The following is a 19,431-nucleotide window of genomic DNA, read 5'->3' as shown; positions in this document are numbered from 1 at the left end:
GATTGGAAACGCCCATACAAAACTGACTATTTTTGTTGATTTATAATATTCAAATTTAAACGCACGGAGCAGATCGCCAGCATCGTCATGCACGGATGTACCAGGTGTCGCGTTAACTATTCAGCTAAACTACTTTGTAAGCATAAGCCTATAGGTTGATATTTTGAAAATAAGCTTTCGCTTAGTGGAGTCTACATCTTCGAATAAAACAGATCATACATATACAATAATAAAAGCTATTTGTGCGTTCTTATTAATTATAACCATAAGGGTGGCATATTGGATGTTTTTTCCGATAAATATTTGGTGACCCCGTACTCTCAATTTCTGGAGGTTACATTTAAGGGCTACAAGGGCTTTTTAAATGAAATTCATTTTTAGCAGCGATATGTTACACGATGCGTATTTTTAACAAGAATTTTTATTTCAATTTTTTATAGGTGACATCAACATTATTAAAATTACTTGTAGGCTATCATCAGAGGATGAGTGCTGAACTCAAAATTTTAAGTTTTTTTTTTATTTTGGTATACCAAAAACATTTTGACCACGCCTTTCTAACGCCCACTTAAATTTTTATTTAAATGTTTGTTTTTTTTATTTTTTTTCCATCGGTAATTGACCGTCCGGGTACTCGACTTTTATACCCGTTACTCATAAAGTAAACGGTACACTAGGTTCGTTGAACGCGAGGTACTCTGCTTTTATAACCGTTACTCGTAAAATAAAAAGTACACTAGGTTCGTTGAAAAGTTTGTAACAAAAAGATTTAAGCGATTCTGGAAATATTTACGAGAATTGTTTTGCTGGGTGAACAGTCTTGTCAATAATGGCTTCAGTTCGCGACACAGTGCGGTTTATCAATAGACCCAGAAGTCGAAAAAACGAAGCTTCTCAACCTAGTCTTTCCTCTATTAGAGCCCGCTACCAACAAAAAGGAAATACAGGAGCTAGAGACACTCTATTGCCAACGGATTCGCGTCAAACTTTCACACAAAAAAATTACGTCGTGCAATGCCATCGGTGCCAATGCTTTAACACAAAAAAAAAACTGCCAAAGGAAAGTTATCTGTGTTAGACGTGGTCAGCAGCGCGCCATTGTAGACTGCCTACGTGAAGTCCATCCAGTAAAATGGGCTAACTGTGGCGGTAATCTTACTGGCTGTCTTGTCTATCAGCAGAAAGCAAGTCGATGTAGGCATTGAGGCATTGCCCTTTCTTATGGGATCGTTGCCGGTGGTTCTATCCAAGCTCAGCAGCAAGTCAGCAGCAATGGACAAGTCACCTGCAGCTGTAAGAATTTCCTCTACTAAAAAGTAGGAACCGGAAGCAGAACCAGCAAGGCCAACAAACTGATAGCAACCAGCAGACGCAACAAACAATGCAGGAATCCCAAAGACTCTGCAACATCAACTTCAGTAACCAAATTTATCCTAGCAACTGCTGTACTTCTGCACTCTGACATAATTCAAGCTACATGGATAAACACCCAATCAAGCCATCCAGATGATCTCATAGTCTGTCTCAAATATTATCAATTTTCCGAAATGGATCATCACACTATGAACTATGACTCTTTTAAAACCTGAGGTACTGGTAATGATATTGAAAAGAGCCTTGCGTCGCATGCTGAATACGACCTGAATAAGTTGCTGCACAAAAGAAAAAAAGATAGATAGATAGATAGATATTTTGACATGGCACTAAGATCTTGGCGCTCCGCTAGCATTTTACAAGTTATATAATGCTTACAAGCATTAGAATGTAAATTTCGATAATTATAATGCCAATAAAATCGTTTCTTATCAATTTGCTTTCTGTTTGTTGGGGTTTGTGTGGGCGAGGCAGAAACTGAAGATTGATCCGAATTAAGATCTGGTATAGGCTTTGGGTGTAACTCAATTATAAAAATTCCCTTTGTGATTTTGTAATTTTTAATATTACTAATCAGCATTCAGCATTCATAAATTATATAAATAATAATACAAATAGAACATATTATAGATGGTAGTTAAGGTGTTCGTGGTCAACAATGTCCATGCAGTGTACGTATTAATAGACCATTATAAACACCAGCATGCATTAAACAAACAAAGTTTTAAACAAGTGGTTATATGCGCTCCCAGTCGGAAGTTTGGAAACGTGTCGAGAAAAAGAGGTATAAAAGAGTGCTTCGTTTTCCACAGAACAGCGATACAGTTTCTTTAAATTTTTTTTAATAAAAATTTCTGCTTTCCCTTTTTCTAACATACATCTATCTCCATAGTAAAAGGGGCAAGAATATAATCAGACAGAGATGGGATTAGCCTTGTTGTTGGCTTATTACATTTTTGTTCAGTTGATCTTTCAATTTTGAATCGTTAAGATCGTCAAGGTTTTTTTTAGAAACTTATCACAACTCACAAAGAAGCACATATAAAAAAATATTTATAAATATTGTAATTACATTTAATTATGCGTTTTTCTGTTCGTTTATTTTCCATTATATTTTCTTTTATTTCATTATTTTAGTTTAACGGCATTAAGCAGGTACATATTTGCATCTCTAAATTTTTAATAATATTAATTATTCCTAATACAGTTATACATATATTGTCATGCAGATCTTTACATTTTGTTTACCAAGGAATTTATAGACTTGTAGTAAAATAAAATATAACACGGAAGGTATCCGGAAACAATACTGAGAAATGTTTACGAGCTTATTGCAATATAAACATTTTAACAATAACCACCTATTCTAGTGCCACCCTTCCAGTGGGCTTTCGATACTAACGGAGGTAATACGGTCTGCGACGATGAGGGCGCAAACCAAACCAAATGTAATGGACATTCCGCCCGCATGCCACGCCTAGTGGAAGAAACCAACGAACTTCCAGCGTCCCATCGGCAACCTTTCCTCACATTTTATGATCCTGGTAATGTCGTATGCCTCCTACCTTCGATTGAACACATCCCTGACCGGAATTTTAACTCCTACTCGACGACATGGCCGGGGAATATCAGTGGTCCGAAAGGAAGAACCCTACCAGCCCGCCACACTTAGCTCGTACTGCACCCATACTAAAGCCTTGTGCGAGTACTACACCGCAGTGAATCATACCGGTTACCACGCCTTCCAAAATTGAATGGAGGGACCACGCGAGTCTTTAGAGGACTTTGCAATGGAGCTAAAATATCTGGGCAGAGCCATGTTCGGCGAATTACTATTACGATTCACATTGAGGACCAGTGCTGACGACGAACCGCTGCCGCAGTTATGACCGTTGATGTCGCCGATCATCAACTAGGCTCACTAAGGACAGGAACCCGATCTTGAAGGAATAACCCGACAAACTCGAGATCCCCGAAAAGCAGGTTGTTCGCTGTACATGCGTCCGGAGATACGCCATCAACCCCTTAACGGTGGAGACACATGGAAACGCCGTGGAGGATGCCGATAGCGGGAAGCAGCGTCTGCCCGCCAAAGCTACGTACACTTGTAGTGCCGTTCGTGGCCAACATTTACACTGGTTTACCTCGACGACATCATAGTGCACTCTCGTACGGCCGCAGACCATCTGGATCATCTGGGTTTTCGACTGCCCCCACCCTCTCTCCGAAACAAAAGAGAAGTACGATCCTTCGTAGAACTCTGCATTCGAACTTCGCCACCATAGCTCGCCCACTGCATGAGGTAACGGAAGCTATGGTCACCAACGGTTCACGATTCCTTCGACACGCTAAAAGTCAAACTCACGATGCCACCTGTTCTAAGGATAACGGCAGAGTGCGCGCGAGAAGCGAAGCGAGAAGCTATGTGCAAAGCGAGAAGATGGTAGAGTGAGAGCATTGCGAGAAACAGGCTATCTTTAAGTTGTTAAGGTGAACGTGATTCGGACGAGGAATTTTTTGAATCAAGCGCAACTATCACCTTTCTGTTATAGAAAACTATAGAAATGAAAAGGGTGAATTCAATAATTTATGTAATGACTTACGAAACCACACAGAAAAGTTCTTTAACTATGCGCGGAAGTCTATTTCTACCTTTGATTACTTAAATAAAATTAGTAGTCGTTTGACGAAGAATTGGTAATTAAAGCACAGAATACAACAAAACAATCGTACGCTCTGAGCGAGTTGCAGCGATAAAGCAGGTTGCAAACTCTTCTCTCGCTTTGCGCTCGCTTTATCGCTTAAGCTCGCAACTCGCTTTGCTTTCACTCCGACATCTTTCGAGCGTTTGCACTTAAAAATGCATGCAGTGTTTTATCGCTCGTTCTCGCCCAATATTATCGCTTTGCTTCTCGCGCGCACTCTGGTGCAGGCGTGGTGCTGAATCAACTCGGCCAAGAGCGGGTACGGGTAATATTACACAAATCATTTAGTGCGGCGGAACGCAACTACTGTGTAACTCGGCATGAACTGCTACAAGTGGTCATTTTTATCACTATATATTGGTAAGAAAATTCACGTTACGCACCGATCACTCGTGCCAACGATGAATGTTTAAATTTCGAGAACCGGAAGGCCAATTAGCACGATGGATTGAACGACTCCAGCAGTACGACGTCGAGGCATTTTAGGGAATGCATCCAGAAGCCTTGCAGGGAATTCTTACATAAGCACTTCCAGGAATGCTTACAGAAGCAAACCTTAGGTGAAAGAGGTGTTTGATTCTTTGTTTGATTTGAAATTAATATTTGGTGGTGTTCTGCCAACAAGATGACCTCAATGTGATTTTCAAGAATGGAATTACTTTGAGTTTATGCCGCGAAGAACCGATTGCATTCCTCAGAATTATTCTTAAACAAGTCCTTATACTTTTGGACTGCTGCGATGCAAGAAGTTTTGGTATAGTGGTTTTCATAAATGTCCACTTGTAAAGTGATCTGTGCGGGAGCAGGGTCAGAAAAAAAAAAACAAAAATGGCGGATCTGTATGAACGAAAAAGATGAATTCTTACCTTCGCCGAAACCACGCGGTTTAAAAAAACTATAAGGGCGAGCAGCGGTCGATCGATAAGGTACAAAACAATGAACAATTGATTAAGACGACGACATCGATGGCAGCGCCGGCCAATAATCTTGAATCAACAGTCCCGTCATCTCAAAATCCAGAACATAGTAGATTTTTCCCATTTTCAATATTTTGTTGATATTGTGCACTTCTAGTCCCCTAACTACATCAATTAATTTGACACATCGATAGAAGGAGGTAACACAAACAATACAAAAATTAAAAAAAAATTTTAAAGTCGGCGTGACAGATTTGGTCATCTTGTGGACATTAGATCACTTGCGATTTAAAACAAAAAATATATATATATCAACTGTATCCATTTAAACAAAGGTACTGCTCACTTATGCGTTGAATCAAACTTGGATGACGACATAGAAATGGAATTTCCTTAGCTCTGAATTTCCTTAATTCTTCCCGGTGATTGAACAATTTAAATTCAAAACATTTGTTAAAAATAGGAAATTCAAAGCTTCTGACATCATTTTTCATAAACCTGTAGGTCTGCGTCATAAGGATGCTTTGGTTCGGTTCACGTATCCGTATTCCGTATTCACCGTGAGCACCCATGCTCAATGTAATTTGTTTATGTAACGAAGTATTATTTAATGAATTCGGATTTATTTCTGCACTTTATCTGTCTTTGACGAGTTATTAAAATATCTTAAGTCAAAAAGATATAATAAAAATATCTGAAATAACACCGAGCGAATCAAAAGGTGGTAATAGAGACAAAGAAATTATAAGGTAAGGGTAAGACAGGTTTCACAACATTCTTTTTCGTTTTTGATTATACTATTAAAAATGCAAAATTACGCCTTCTGGACAACATTTCTGTCTAAGTTCTCGAAATAATTATGAAAAATTTATAATAATATGATTCAGTTCTATTGCAAGAAAATTAATGTTATTATTAATGTTTCTATCACACGTGCATAAAAGTTGTTTATGTATATGTATTTTATGTATATTGGTATCTGTACATGCACTGATTTGTATAAAGATATTCGAATAACAAGATGGATAACACCAATCGATTTTTTGCACACGATATTTTCGTGCAAAGAGCTCTACAGAAACCCAGTCGAAAGTGTCGAGGGAAAGAAGTACATATTAGCATGTGCTTCTTTTTCCACAGAACAACGAAAGATGTTTTTTTTTTTCATATTGGAGGAGCGTGGTCTTCTACCAATTCAATGGAAGACTTCCTAGAGTACGCCACTTTAAAGCATTTTTATGTACTCTATTGAATATGCTAAGGTAAATAAAAAACTGTAGTTCGCCAATTGCTCATATTTTTACAATCGTGCACATTCGGGTGGAAGCCGAGCCCTGCTTTGTCAACACACAGTCTCTGTAGAATTACTAGCACCATTTTCAGTACTATATTTATTTTACAATAACCTTATTTAAAAAAAAATATGTATGAAAATACATAATTTTTTTATACAAACATACATTTTTTCTAACATACACATGTGAAACAAAATCAAAGCAATATACATACATATGTACATATTCTTACACTGCCAGACGGTATATTTTTGATCGCCTTAGTAATAAGGGCAAGCAAAATTAAAAAAACGGTACTTACGAAAACCAAATCACATTTTTTTTTTGTTTCGTTTCTTTTCCACTATTTGTCCTTTCATCCCTCACTTAATATTAACAGCATTAGACAGACATTTATATACTTGTATCATTGTATTTAATTATTATATTTTTATGTTGCTATTATTAGTAATTATTCCCAAAGTCTTGCAGATGATAGATTGACTTTCGTGTAATTCCAGGGTGTAATTAAACATAAATAAGAACATAAAAAAATACTGAAATTTAGAGACATGTAATTTAATAAAATAAATAATGAAATATTTCTTAAACCGAGACTTTGTTCTATTTTTTGGGAACACTTCCTCCACTTTAGATAGAAATATTACATTACATCTACATACATATTACACCCACAAGCCTTTCAGGGAATTCTTACATAGGCATTTCAGGGAATGAATCCAGAAGCATTTTAGGGAATACACGCAGAAGCACATGAAGCATAGTCTTTCACACGCCCGGCAAGAATTTTTGGTAACTTTCCTTCAATGGGCAGCACTTCCACTCGACAAAGAATTATTCCGAAAGGCCTTCCAGAGAACTTCCACTTTCCCACGAGTAGGATGTACAAAATTCTTGTTTTTCGTTGCCTTAACGTGATAATTATTTGAATATAGCATAGAAATATTAACAGCCGAATCTACACAATATCACATAATAAATTTCAAAATGACTTCGTATTGGATTAATTGCCATTAGAGTATTCATTAGAGTAGAGTATTTTTAACTATTTATGTTTTTAGTATTTTTATGAAATATGTTTTTTAAAATGTATGTTAAAAAGTGGCTGCATAGTACAAAAGCAATGTATGGCCGTTACGCATCTTGTTATTCGAATGTCTTTGCTTGTAAAGTAGTGCACGGTGTATTCCTTATTTAAGTGGTTGAACATATAATATTTTTCCTGTACCCTATAACCATTGAAATGAGGTACTGACTCCCGGAATAATAATTCAGGAAACCACTCCTCAGTTATATATGGGAGCTTCAACGAGGTCCTTTAAAATGTATTCAGTGCGGCGTTTTTTGGGAAAAAAAATGTAATGGATTTAGCATCCGCATTCGTAATTCGCGCTCCCGCATGTAAGCCACCATTCACAATTTCTACGATATGGGTACTACTATTATGTGATGTTAGGAAACACAACTCATTAATTGTTTTTAGAGAAATAACACTAACATTATACACCATAACAAACTACCTTAAATTGACAGCTGATTTAATTATCTGTTACTTAACAAATCAAATAATTTAAACATATCATATTATGTTAGCGACAGGTAACAAGCAACATTCATATCAAATATATTTTAAGTTATATTATCGTGCTTATGATTTTAAATGTTTTTGGTTTACATTTCGAAAGACAAAACAAGAGAGAATGCTATAGTCGGGTTCCCCGACTATAAGATACCCTTAACTTATCTAGTGGAAGTAAGAATATGACAATTAATAAGCGCTTTTTGGGCGTTAGAAAGGGCGTGGCTAGAGTTTTTCCGTAGGTCGACAGCAATTTACAAGACTAATAATAATATGAAAAAATTGCGTTTTCCAAAGTGGGGGCGTGGCAGCTTTGGGCGGTTTGTGGGTGTTAGAGTGGGCGTGGCAAAATGAAAGAACAAAATTGTGCTGCGTCTATGTCTCTAGAATCTGTATGCTGAATCTCAAGCTTCAATAGTTCCTTAGATCTCGACGTTCATACAGACGTACAGACGGACAGGTCCAGAATATATGTATATACTTTATTTGATAGGAATCGCTTCCTTTCCACGAATGTAGTATTTTCCTTCACTTAACGAGTTACGGGTATAATAAAATATTCAGTACATATTAAAAATACAGGCAAGACATTTTTCCGCATATATTTATTGGTATATATATATTTATGGTAACTTTTTCATCGTAAAGAATTGGAAAATTCACATGCTCAAACCGTTTTGATTGCCTGTAGAAAATAACTAGATACTTTGTAAATGAATTCAGTGTTAGTTTCTGTTTCAATTCATAGAGTACGTCCAAGCCATTCCAAAAGTTATTAGAACTGGTAAGTGTATTCATAGCTTTAAAATAACAAAAGTTTCAATGCGACTGTACGAATAAATCGTTAGAATTCATTAAAAATAGCATTTGTATATTTATTTGTCTGTATGGAAAAATGCAGTTTCACCATTCAGCATTCTTTTATTCACTAAAGATGCAATTCTTGAAAGCTGTCGTTTAAACAGTTATTAAGCAAAGAAAATGAAAAAAACAAAAAACAAATTTAAATATATAAAAAAGTCTTTATTCGTGCCCATTTCATGTTTTCATTATGTAAGGAGATACTAGTGTTATTTTAATAATATACAAATCATGCACTATTTAAAATAGAACGATTTAATTCGATAAAGAAATTTTTCCTCAAATAAGATTATTATCATTGGTATATTTTTCTCGAACAGTACAAAAATGGTCAGGCAAGAACTAAATCATTTAAATTAATGTAAACTTTTTAGGAACATCAATAAATTGGACCGAAATACGCAAGCATAAAAAAATTACTTATTAATTTTAGCATGCGATCTATTTCCTAAGTCGACTAAAAAATGTAAAACAAAATAGGTCCAAACGTCTTAAAGTGAAATACAGTTTGAGTAGCACCTTAAAACCGTCATAGGTCCAACTTCCTAATTTTAAGATGCAGGTTTGTACGTCATACGGAAAATATTCAACATCGATTGAACAAGAGGATTTATAGACGGCAGGAGGTTGCCATATGACCAATCCATTATTATAGACTATTGCTTTTGTCATAAGTGTCACTTCATAATGACCATCAGCACTGAAAAATATACATTTTAACATAACTCCTATTACCATATTAGACAAGCCAATAAAATTTTGCGCACAGTATTTAAGGAATAATGACGGTATGTTAGAGTAATTAAGTACATGACAATAATATTGTTATAGTAATAACTTATTTAGAAGCTTATTGCATCTAATCTAATTTGAAAAATATTTAAGTATTTAAAATATTTTCTTATTTTTTTTAAATTTATAGTTAAACGGATATGAGTGCGTACTTACATTGCACATCATATGAAAATGTTAAGTATCTCTCACTTACAAAGGGTTCAAAACCTCTCCTCTGGATAGATAAACACTGTGAAACAAATTTTTTCGGATAGGTGATTAAATTCAACAAATTTTCATTTTATCAAAAGCATTATGCCATCAAATTTATTTTTAGGGTTTACTATGACTCCATCCCTGTTAAAAGGAATAAGCTAAGCTACATTTCAAGCCTCTTCTACTTTATAGGGGCAGATATCTCCATATCGTTCGCTGTGGCGTACCCTCTTCGAAGTCTGTACTCCGTTATAAAGTAATCTTAAATAAATGTGGTACCTCTTTAAAAATTGTATTAAATACGCATCGGTGCATCGCTCATTCATATCCGCCAATTCTTGATTAATACCCAATCTTTTTTAAGCATTAGGGTAGACTTTTAATATACTTATAAGTAAATCGAAAGTGCAACTTATTGGTTACTTAAATTTGTACAACACTTTATTAATTATTTTCTTTTCCAATTTTATTGTTGTATAATTTCGCCCTTTACTTGTAGAGTGAAAAGTTTTATTAGATTCGCTAAAAAGCATGCAACAGAAGATAAATAGAAGCATTTCCGACCATATGTATTATTGATTGATCATTATACGGCTTCAAAGTTTATTATAAGCATACCCATTTCAGACGCCTACATACTGAAAGCTTTTTAAAAATGATAGTCCCCTCTAACGACCACAATCAGCCCTAAACTGTCACGCAAAACTTTCTTATATAATTCGCACTCTCTTTAGCTGAGTAACGAGTATCTGATATTCAAGGACAATCGGTTAAAGCGTCCTTTTGTGTTGCCATATCCTCGCATTAATACAGTCATACAAATAATAGTCGTCAATGAAAAAATGATTTTTGATTTTAAAAAGAATTTCTTAAGCTATCATAACATCAATTTCCATCTTATGTAGAGACTGCGAAACTGTGCTTAAAGGAGTTCCGATTAAATTTTGAATGGCAAATTCTTTATAAAGACATTTTTTATAAGTATTTGAATCAGGTGGTTTTGGATATCCGTTTGTTTCTGGTACTATACCTAGATTGCGAAGAGCGTTAGCAAATTATATACCGGGTATTGTAATTGGACTGTGGTGTGTTGAAAGAAGTTGGTTATATTTAAAATCAAAATGGGCGTGTAGGTCTTTACATTGAATGTAAACTGAGCTCTTTATTAGATCTTCTAATAAAAGAAGGCGATGACTCGGACCGAGTTTTGCTTGAAATGTGGCGTTGGGCTTATTTTGCGATCTTCTTCATCATTAAAAGTCGTGAAGTCTTGTTTAAAGGCTATTATCAACAGGGATTTGGCGATTTTTGAAGATTTTTTTGATGTGGGAGATGAGTTTTCCTAGCTGTCCTTCATAGACCCAATTTTTCAATCTCTTTGATCTTTCCGGAGAGTATATATACAGACAAGTTAGCGTTTCTTCGATCATGTAATGCCACCGTTCGATCAGTTCGGATGAAAGAGTATGCTGGCACTTTCAATTGGATTTTATACTTTAGCATCTTTACCGATGGTCAATTCTTATATATAATATGCATATAATATATATATGCATGTCAGCATCCCATCCCAATTGCACCTTTTACCTAAGTACATATATACATTACATACTTTTCAGCGAATCTAATATACCTTTATATTCAAACCAGTAACTAACACTTTTCTTAAAATTGTTTAATTGATTTTCCCCCTTAATTCTCTATATTTTTAATGTAAGTTATAATTTCCTGGCCGCAAATACATGAGAAGTAGCATATTTGCAACTACAAATTTAGGCTACCCCAAATATGTCTACAATATTTTTGTGGTCGCCCATGGGCGACAAATAATATTACTTTAATGAATGTGTCGTCCTCGGTCCTGATATTTTTCTTTAATCGTAAATAAAAATGTAGCTGTTTTGATTCAGTGTTTGATGGTGACCACCAACTTTTAAGAATCGTGAAATCGGGAGCAAGATTTTATTACGATAATCTATCGATCACCTACCTGCTCGAGTGGAAAAAGAAGAACACATCAAGAAAGCTGCTTGTTGGCCGAAGTTAGATAATAGGATTAAAAGAACAAATTTGAAGTCTGCTTTAAGTTAGATTAGGGCGAAGACGGGAGCATAATAAAGCTCTCTATATCGCTCTTTGCGAATTCGCGCCGCCTTCGCAAGCCTTTGTTAAGCTAGGCTCTGAGTATGATCGTGTTATCGAAAATTGAAAGCGCACGTATTATCGGTTTTTTAATAAACAAATTAAAATTTTCACTGGTTTTCGCATACAGTAAATCTAATTGTTTTCGTTTAAGTTTAAATCAAAAATAAATGGTTGAATATTATAGAAGTCAACCATTTAAGTGCTCTGTCTTGATAGAATGGCGTGAAGTTGAAACAAGCAATTGACAATTGAAAATCAATTTGACCTATTTATTTGAACACAAAGCTGCATTTTGAACATTTGGGCTTCGATACCGCGTGTGCAAGCCCTACACATAACGGACCCACACATACCACATACATACACATAACAGATCGTCGAATAACGGACCCAAGGAATGGCGAAATAACGAACAGAAAAGATAAGTGTTTCTGTGGGTGTATTTTTTCACGTGCGTAGTTAAACATAACCATAAGTGTTCAGAATCCAAACGACAAGCCTACACAATCAATTTATTAAAGAATATAGCAGAATTTACTGCAACATTTCAGAAAACCAAGACGAGAAACTTCCAATGTCTAGCATCCACTACGAACATTCCGTTGCCGAAGCTTCCAAATCCTTCGTTTCTCGAGCAGTTTCAATAATTGGCTTTCTTTCTACGATATCTTCTTGCCGGTTACGAAAACCAGTCTAATCTAACATTCAGAAAGTTCACTTTCTGAAACAAGCATTGCATGTAGGGCGAGATCAGGATCCGGGCCACATGGCTCTGACGGATACATATAACATGTCAAACGCTACCATCACCGAAACTAGCACAGCACGGTGTTAACTTTGTGAAGGGAACCATATTATTCGTCGGTGCCCTGACTGTCTTGCAAAGGACTGCTTTGCTCGCAAGACTATCATCTACCGTATCAAGACATGTCTTAATTATCTTAGCACGGTCCCCGCGCTTAGCCATTGCGCGAGTTTTCGCAATTGTTTCCAGTGCTGCCATTACAGAATCACGTCCGAGCGCTGCCCTAGTGCCCAACCAAAAAAGCGCAGCTTACAGATTATTTGTTTCTTCTGAGACTGAACTTCTCAGCGCAGCTGCTACTCAAAGTGCTTTCACAGCATTAGTCCGGATTAGCAACCTCAACACAGGGCAATCATGTTTAGCGAGGGCACAAACTGACCATGATTCCGAAGGCACTCTTGTCACGGTAAGGCTTGTACAACATCTAGGTCTCCCACGTCGGCCTTTATTATCAGACAAAACAGGTATCGGGGGCTTCTCTGAAAGCAAGCGTCGCCACAGCACAGATTTATGATCAGTTCCTGCTCTGGATCCAACTACGCACCAAGTACCATATGTGTCCATTGCATACATCCTCCATACACTTACTGGTGATATTCCCAGAAGAGACATTGAATTTCCCACAGATCAGCACCTTCAAGGATTTAAATTAGCTGATGCCAGCTTTACACCACCTTTTGACATCCTCTTGGTTGTGGATCTCATTACCATACACAGCTGCCGCTTACTGAGATTCGAAGAGGAACAAATGAAGATCCAATCGCACAGAACACTACCCTAGTTTGTATTGTTTTTGGGCCAGTGACGAGATCGAGGGCCCACACAATCGCGATGCGCTGTAACTTCACGACGCTAGAGCAGATGGTGCACAAGTTCTTCGAATTGGATCACGTTTCAACTGAACGCCAACTAACTCCAGAAGAAAGATTTGTGAAAAAAATTTTATGGACACCCCTTTTTGTCAACCAAAGGGAAAATACATATGTCCATATCAAGTTCTCGGGCGATCTAGACAAATCACTTCCACAGCTTAACTCAATTGGGAAGTTATGCGTTTCCTTTAGCACAATTCAGCACCATGCAGTCCTAAAGGAGTATAGTGTCACCACTAAGCTACGTGTACTTTATGAAGCCTCCTGCCAAAGTTCGAATGAAAGATTATGATCTTGGCGGAGTCATTCTAAATTGGCGCTTTATCGGTTGTATTTTGCTTTTGTTGCAGACATCCAAAGGATGTTCAGAGGCATCGACATGCGCCCTAACGACTCTCAATATCAGCGGATCTAGTGGCGCGATTAAGTTAGTAACTTAAGAGAGTTTTGTTTCACTACGGTGTAGTTGGGAATCGCATCAGACCCGTATACTGCTATACTGATCCACCAGATCGCGATTGACAAACAAATTGATTACCCTCTTGCAGAACACGGCTTACAGCGGGAGATTTACGTAGATGATGTCCAAATTAGACATGAAACAAATTAATTATCCTCCATCAGAAGACGCCTTACTGGGGGAGATTTACATAGATGATGTCCAAAGTGGACATGAAACCACGGACGGGGCGCTAAAATTTCGAAACGATGACATAGGCGCCTCAAGTCAGTTGGCATGGAGCTCCGGAAATGGTCAGCAAACCACACAGCGCTTCTAAGTCACATTGCTGCAACACAGTGATCTTCGAAATGGACAACAAGGCCACATTCAAGACGAGACGCACTTTTCACGAAGTTAGTCTCACAGTGTTGTCATGTTCCTACCCAGGAGAATTCTTCCGATTGTACAACACGCAGCACAAGCTGTGGTTAAACGGGCCAAATTGGCTACACCAATCCGGCGACTAGTGGCCCCAGGACAAAATTACACCTCCCAGACTCGGTCAACGTGGTAGAAAAACAAATAACTACAATGCTCAAATTGCACACTTGTTCTCCTTCCAATTCGTTCGTAGAGTCATTTTCTTCGTATAATCTGGTTCTACACGTGTGCAGCGACTGCGGTATTGATTTCCGTCAAGAAGTCAATGACGTGGTCATTCCAGAACTCACGAAGCGGCAGATTCAGATTCAAGTTGTCAAAGACGACAGGACGGGTCCTATAGAGTGAAGACTAGGACGCATCACCAGATGCACCAGGGTGTAGATGGCACGCTTCGGGTAGCTACCATTCAGACTGGTACGTCACTTACTGATCCCAAACATTCTGAAGTTGTTAAAAAAAAGTAGTGCACACTCACGATTATCGCAAATGCCCTGTAGCAAACACTTCCATCTTTTTATTCAGGCACCGTCAGAAAGGATGGCCTAATACTGGACCCAGAATTCGGCCGGCACTTTTCCGATTGTTCTATCGATGATCTATCGATCACCTACCGGCTCGAGTGGAAAAAGAAAAACACACCAAGCTGGTCTTCGTTTTAATTCAATTCATAAATAAATTGATGAATATTATAGAAGTCCAGCTCTCGAAGAAAAGGAAGTTTTATGTGCCTTGTATTTCTGTAATTGCTCATATATTTATAAATATTATAATACTATGCAAAGGAGAATTTCAGTCAGTTAAGAATACATTTACGATTAGTTCAATAGCCGAATCGACATCAACTTCCCTATTGGTCTTATATATTTCTAAATACAACTTTTCCAAAGTCTTCTTTCTTTAGCAGGTCGATCCGACCGGATCGGAGCAATATCATATAGCTGCCAGAGAATTACTACTGGTACTGCGAAAAATTATATATTTTTCAACCTACAATAAATACAAGGAGCCTGTAAATACTGTCTATAATAACTCAAGAACTGTGGAGCAGATGTAACGGCACCACATCTGATATTCTGTATAGCAACCACTTCAGCCCGTTAAACTGTATTAGGTTTCGGGTTGTAATTGTCAACGGAACCTGCGGACAACGTAGCAACTCTGCCCTATAGGATAAATTTAATTTTTATGAATGGATCTTATTCAATCTTCACAAATTACCTGGGGCGCTATTCCCAACCCCAAATACCCGAGCTTAAGCTATAAGAAAGCGATGCATTGAATTTAAAACCGCTTATTCAATCAAGTTGACAGATGTAAATTTTTCTATTTAATTCCGTGAAACAAGAGACAAACGTTGACAGTTATTCGTCAAAGCTGTTATTAATGTAAGGGTCCGCGCATTCGTGTTCTAGACGGACGCGCGATATCTTTAGGAAGAATAAATTAGAACCTTTACCTAATAACAAAGAGATATACACTCTGACCGATTCTGCCATAACATAGCTTAAAGACAGGCAACTCAATGAAAAAAACAACATTGAATGTTGTGTTGCTTAACTATCAAATACCCCTAGTTGTAATGCATTCCCCACGAGCTTCAAATATAGGCAAAATCTATATATATGTCGCAGATCATTTAAATGAAACGAAATTTCGTGTTTCTGCTTGGCACGCGCCATGCAGACGCCTCTTTTTATTTTTCTGATGCGCGGCAGACAACCGTTAGAGTTTCTGCCGAACGTAGTCTGGTCGCGGGTAGGAGCGGGGGGGAAGTAGATGTCTGTACGAAAACGAGAAGCATACAGAAAAATGCGGTGTGCATAAGTATTGGTGTATGTGGACTAGAACAACTGTCATAATTGTGTTGGTATTGCATGTAAAGTCAAGAACTACGCATAATTCTGATTTTGTGAAGAAGAGATCAGGCAGTCAGTTTTCGATCGTTACGCATAACAGACATGCCTCGCTCAAGCGCCAGAAAACGTCGCGCGAACCATAACGAGAGTAGTGAAGAGGAAGAAGGGCATCCTGATGACTCTTCGACATATACATATGTGCCAGAGTATGTCCGCGCTTACATACATATGGTATTCGTAACTGAGAAAAAATATTTTGTAGGGTCTATCATACCGGAAATAGTTCATCCAGAAATTAAAAGAGCCGCCTCCCCTCTGATTGCTAATCCCGTTCGAATTCGATGCAGAACTACCTTTTTTGCTTGTACATCTCCATCTCTCTCTTTCTTTTGCTTTTAAATGAATTTTTCGATTTCCTAACTTAATTATTTTAATTCATTTAATTATTTTTTTCAATAATGGTCGATTAAAAATCTCAATTTATTAATCTAAATTTTTTTCAAGAATCTGAGTGTGATAGTTGGCGTCGCTAGAATCCCAGCTTTTAAGCTGTAAAAGTTAATACTTTATATTAGTGAAAATTATTTTTTCTTTAATAAATTACATAAATATGTAAATCTATTAAAATATATTTAAAGATGCTGTTATGCTGAACATATAAAGCACTATATTTTCTGAAATAGCAGGACATTGGGTATTACATTATCATTAATACATTAAGAATGCTGGTACATTCATTATATTTATATCTTATCTTCTGAGTTATTTGATGAACCTGGCATATTTGCTTAAGTATGCAACAATATAAGGTGTACGTAGAATCTCACAAAAGCTGTTCCACAGGAAAGAGTAATAGGAAACATAAACATGCAAGTCCTAAAATTTACTCATAGCATTTTATGAATAAATAATTTTTACTTCACTGGGTACAATTTTGACTGTGCTGAATGTTATCCATAATGTCAAAAAAAAGTACTTTTCTGTTATATAAATGCATTATCATTGTGTATATTTACAATAAAAATTTAAATTAATCACGATGGGGGCTTATTAAAAATTCATGAGTAATTAACTATTATTACTCACATATGGCAAAATTTAAAAAGAAATTTAAATGGAATTTGGTCTTTTGTGACTAAATGAATTAAACATATCGAAAAAAATAAAAATGATATTTAAAACTTTCGAAAGGAATTGTGTATTAGATTTATACAAAAATTAGCAAAGATTTTTAATGACCTACCTTAAACCCATCATAAGTCCAACTGCCAAATTTTAGAACACAGGTCTGTTCATCAAATGGGAAATATTCTACATCTATTTCACAGGATGATTTGTATATTGCTGGTGGCTTCCATTCAACTAATCCTTCTGAGTAAATTGTGGCTTTTGTTGCAAGAGTCACTTCGAAGTTACCATCAGCACTACATGATATTTTTCAGTATCGGTACAAATTATAATTACTTTTAATACTTGGAAAGATGTTATATTGTTAAAAATTGGAAATTTCTTAAGAATATATGTCTAAGTATTTGAAATAATGTGTTAATTGGATAGAAGTAATACATACAAATAATACACATAATACGAAGTTCACTACATTTTATCAGGAGTTTTAATTAAATCCCCTATTTTATATGAAGCGATACTTGTCTACGTATATTTCAGAACAATGCAACGAAGTTTAATTGGTCAATTAAGATTGTCAAATTAGTAACAGTGACCAAAATTTATAGCTTAAGCTAAAAGTTCGGCTTAGGGCTTCTGATAACCCACTGGATTTTTTATGAAGTGCAAACCTCGCGAAATCCAGAACCTCCAATAAACCTACCTTGATCGGCAAGCACACGAAAAAAAGCGTCCACAATTTTGTTTGCATATATATATTTTTTAATATATGTCCTGTCAATTTCTATGTAAATTGCAAATCGATATGCAAATTTTTAAATGAGAGAGAAATCATGAGATATTTGCTCTCCGTTTCTGTACTTGTCGGATCTCGCAGCCGTCGCCAGTACCTAAGTTACACGGATTGCAATCAGGCGACGGCACCTCAGCTTTAGCTATGCAGATCAGCTGCGTGCTCCCCTCTCTCGCGCTCTCTTGTACTCTCACAACTTCTGGCAACGTTACCGCTGATGCAAACAGGGTGAAATTTTGAGGTGCAAGGCGACTGCAACATATAATAGAGTGGGGAACGATTAGCAGATTCTTTATCAAGTTCCCCGTTAACATCATTTTACGATTCCGTTCTTCATGTGAGGTTGGAGCTAATTGATGAGCTGCAAAGAACATTTCGGAAAATCCTCAGTGAGCTTGAAGAATTTGATTTGGATGAAATTTAAAGCGATTTGAGTGATAAATTTTATGATGTTCTCGTAACGCTTCTATCCTCAGTTCGTGGGAAGATTTCAAAGCTCTCCTCACAAATCCAAGAACTGAGTAGTGAAGAACTGACAGCATTTCTCGGTGCGATTGTGCCCATCAGCAGCTATTCGCGGATTAGGGTGCCGTCGCTGCCCCCTCTTTAGCTACCGAAATTCGCTGGAGGTTATGCTAACTGGCCGGATATTTATTCTATGTTTACGGCGATAATTGATAGAAATCCTGAGCTCACAAACATAGAAAAGCTGCAGCATTTACCTCTTTAAGGGGCACGGCTATGGAAACCGTTCGCTTACTAGAAATTTCTTAGGGCAACCATGCTATAGATTTGTAATTTTCGCAAAACAGGTTTGCTATGCGTCATTTCTACACCAGCGACTCAGGACTCTGGAGGCTATGGATTTCGCCATGGCAGGTTATGCATCAGGCAACCAGATGGGATCTTATCGTACATCTAATATGCATAGGTCAGCCTTTTTCGCCACATATGTTAAGTAATGCTTCTGTGCACTCAATTCAGTATTGTCAGAGTTTTAAGAACCTGAATCCAGCAGGAATCCAGTCGATTTCGAGAAGCAAAATTACTGACTCCTTTTATACAAGTGCCCTAAGAGTGGCCATCAAATGAGACAATGCAACTCCGGCCTGGGAGCCTTAGCCTCGTCTTCGTTACACGACGAAGCTTACTTACTTTCAGCTTACTGAAACGGTGGCCTCAGATTCAATTAATCATGCGACCGCCGAGTTAGGATTCTGTCGAG

At 37.0% G+C, this 19,431-nt stretch overlaps 1 protein-coding gene across 8 annotated transcripts in view; it reads right to left on the bottom strand.

Moving 5' to 3' along the window:
- The window catches only part of LOC117141681 (acetylcholine receptor subunit alpha-like), a 74,684-nt gene that overhangs the window by 23,496 nt on the left and 31,757 nt on the right, over positions 1–19,431 (bottom strand). For 3 of the 8 annotated variants that reach the window (XM_033305278.1, XM_033305285.1, XM_033305277.1), the window contains one exon: positions 17,529–17,709. The exons of 1 other annotated variant lie outside the window; for it this stretch is intronic. In XM_033305278.1, the coding sequence (XP_033161169.1) occupies positions 17,529–17,709 (181 nt within the window). Of the gene's footprint in view, positions 1–4,462; positions 4,481–5,814; positions 5,830–6,592; positions 6,607–6,988; positions 7,131–17,528; positions 17,710–19,431 lie in introns of those variants that run through there. 4 more of the 8 variants (XM_033305280.1, XM_033305281.1, XM_033305283.1 and 1 more) reach the window with 4 other exon arrangements.

The sequence above is a fragment of the Drosophila mauritiana genome, chromosome 3L (genome assembly GCF_004382145.1).
Source record: "Drosophila mauritiana strain mau12 chromosome 3L, ASM438214v1, whole genome shotgun sequence".
In the NCBI taxonomy this organism is placed as follows: Eukaryota; Metazoa; Arthropoda; class Insecta; order Diptera; family Drosophilidae; genus Drosophila; species Drosophila mauritiana.
The sequence above is the reverse complement of the archived record's forward strand: the minus strand, read 5'-3'. Positions and strand labels throughout refer to the sequence as shown.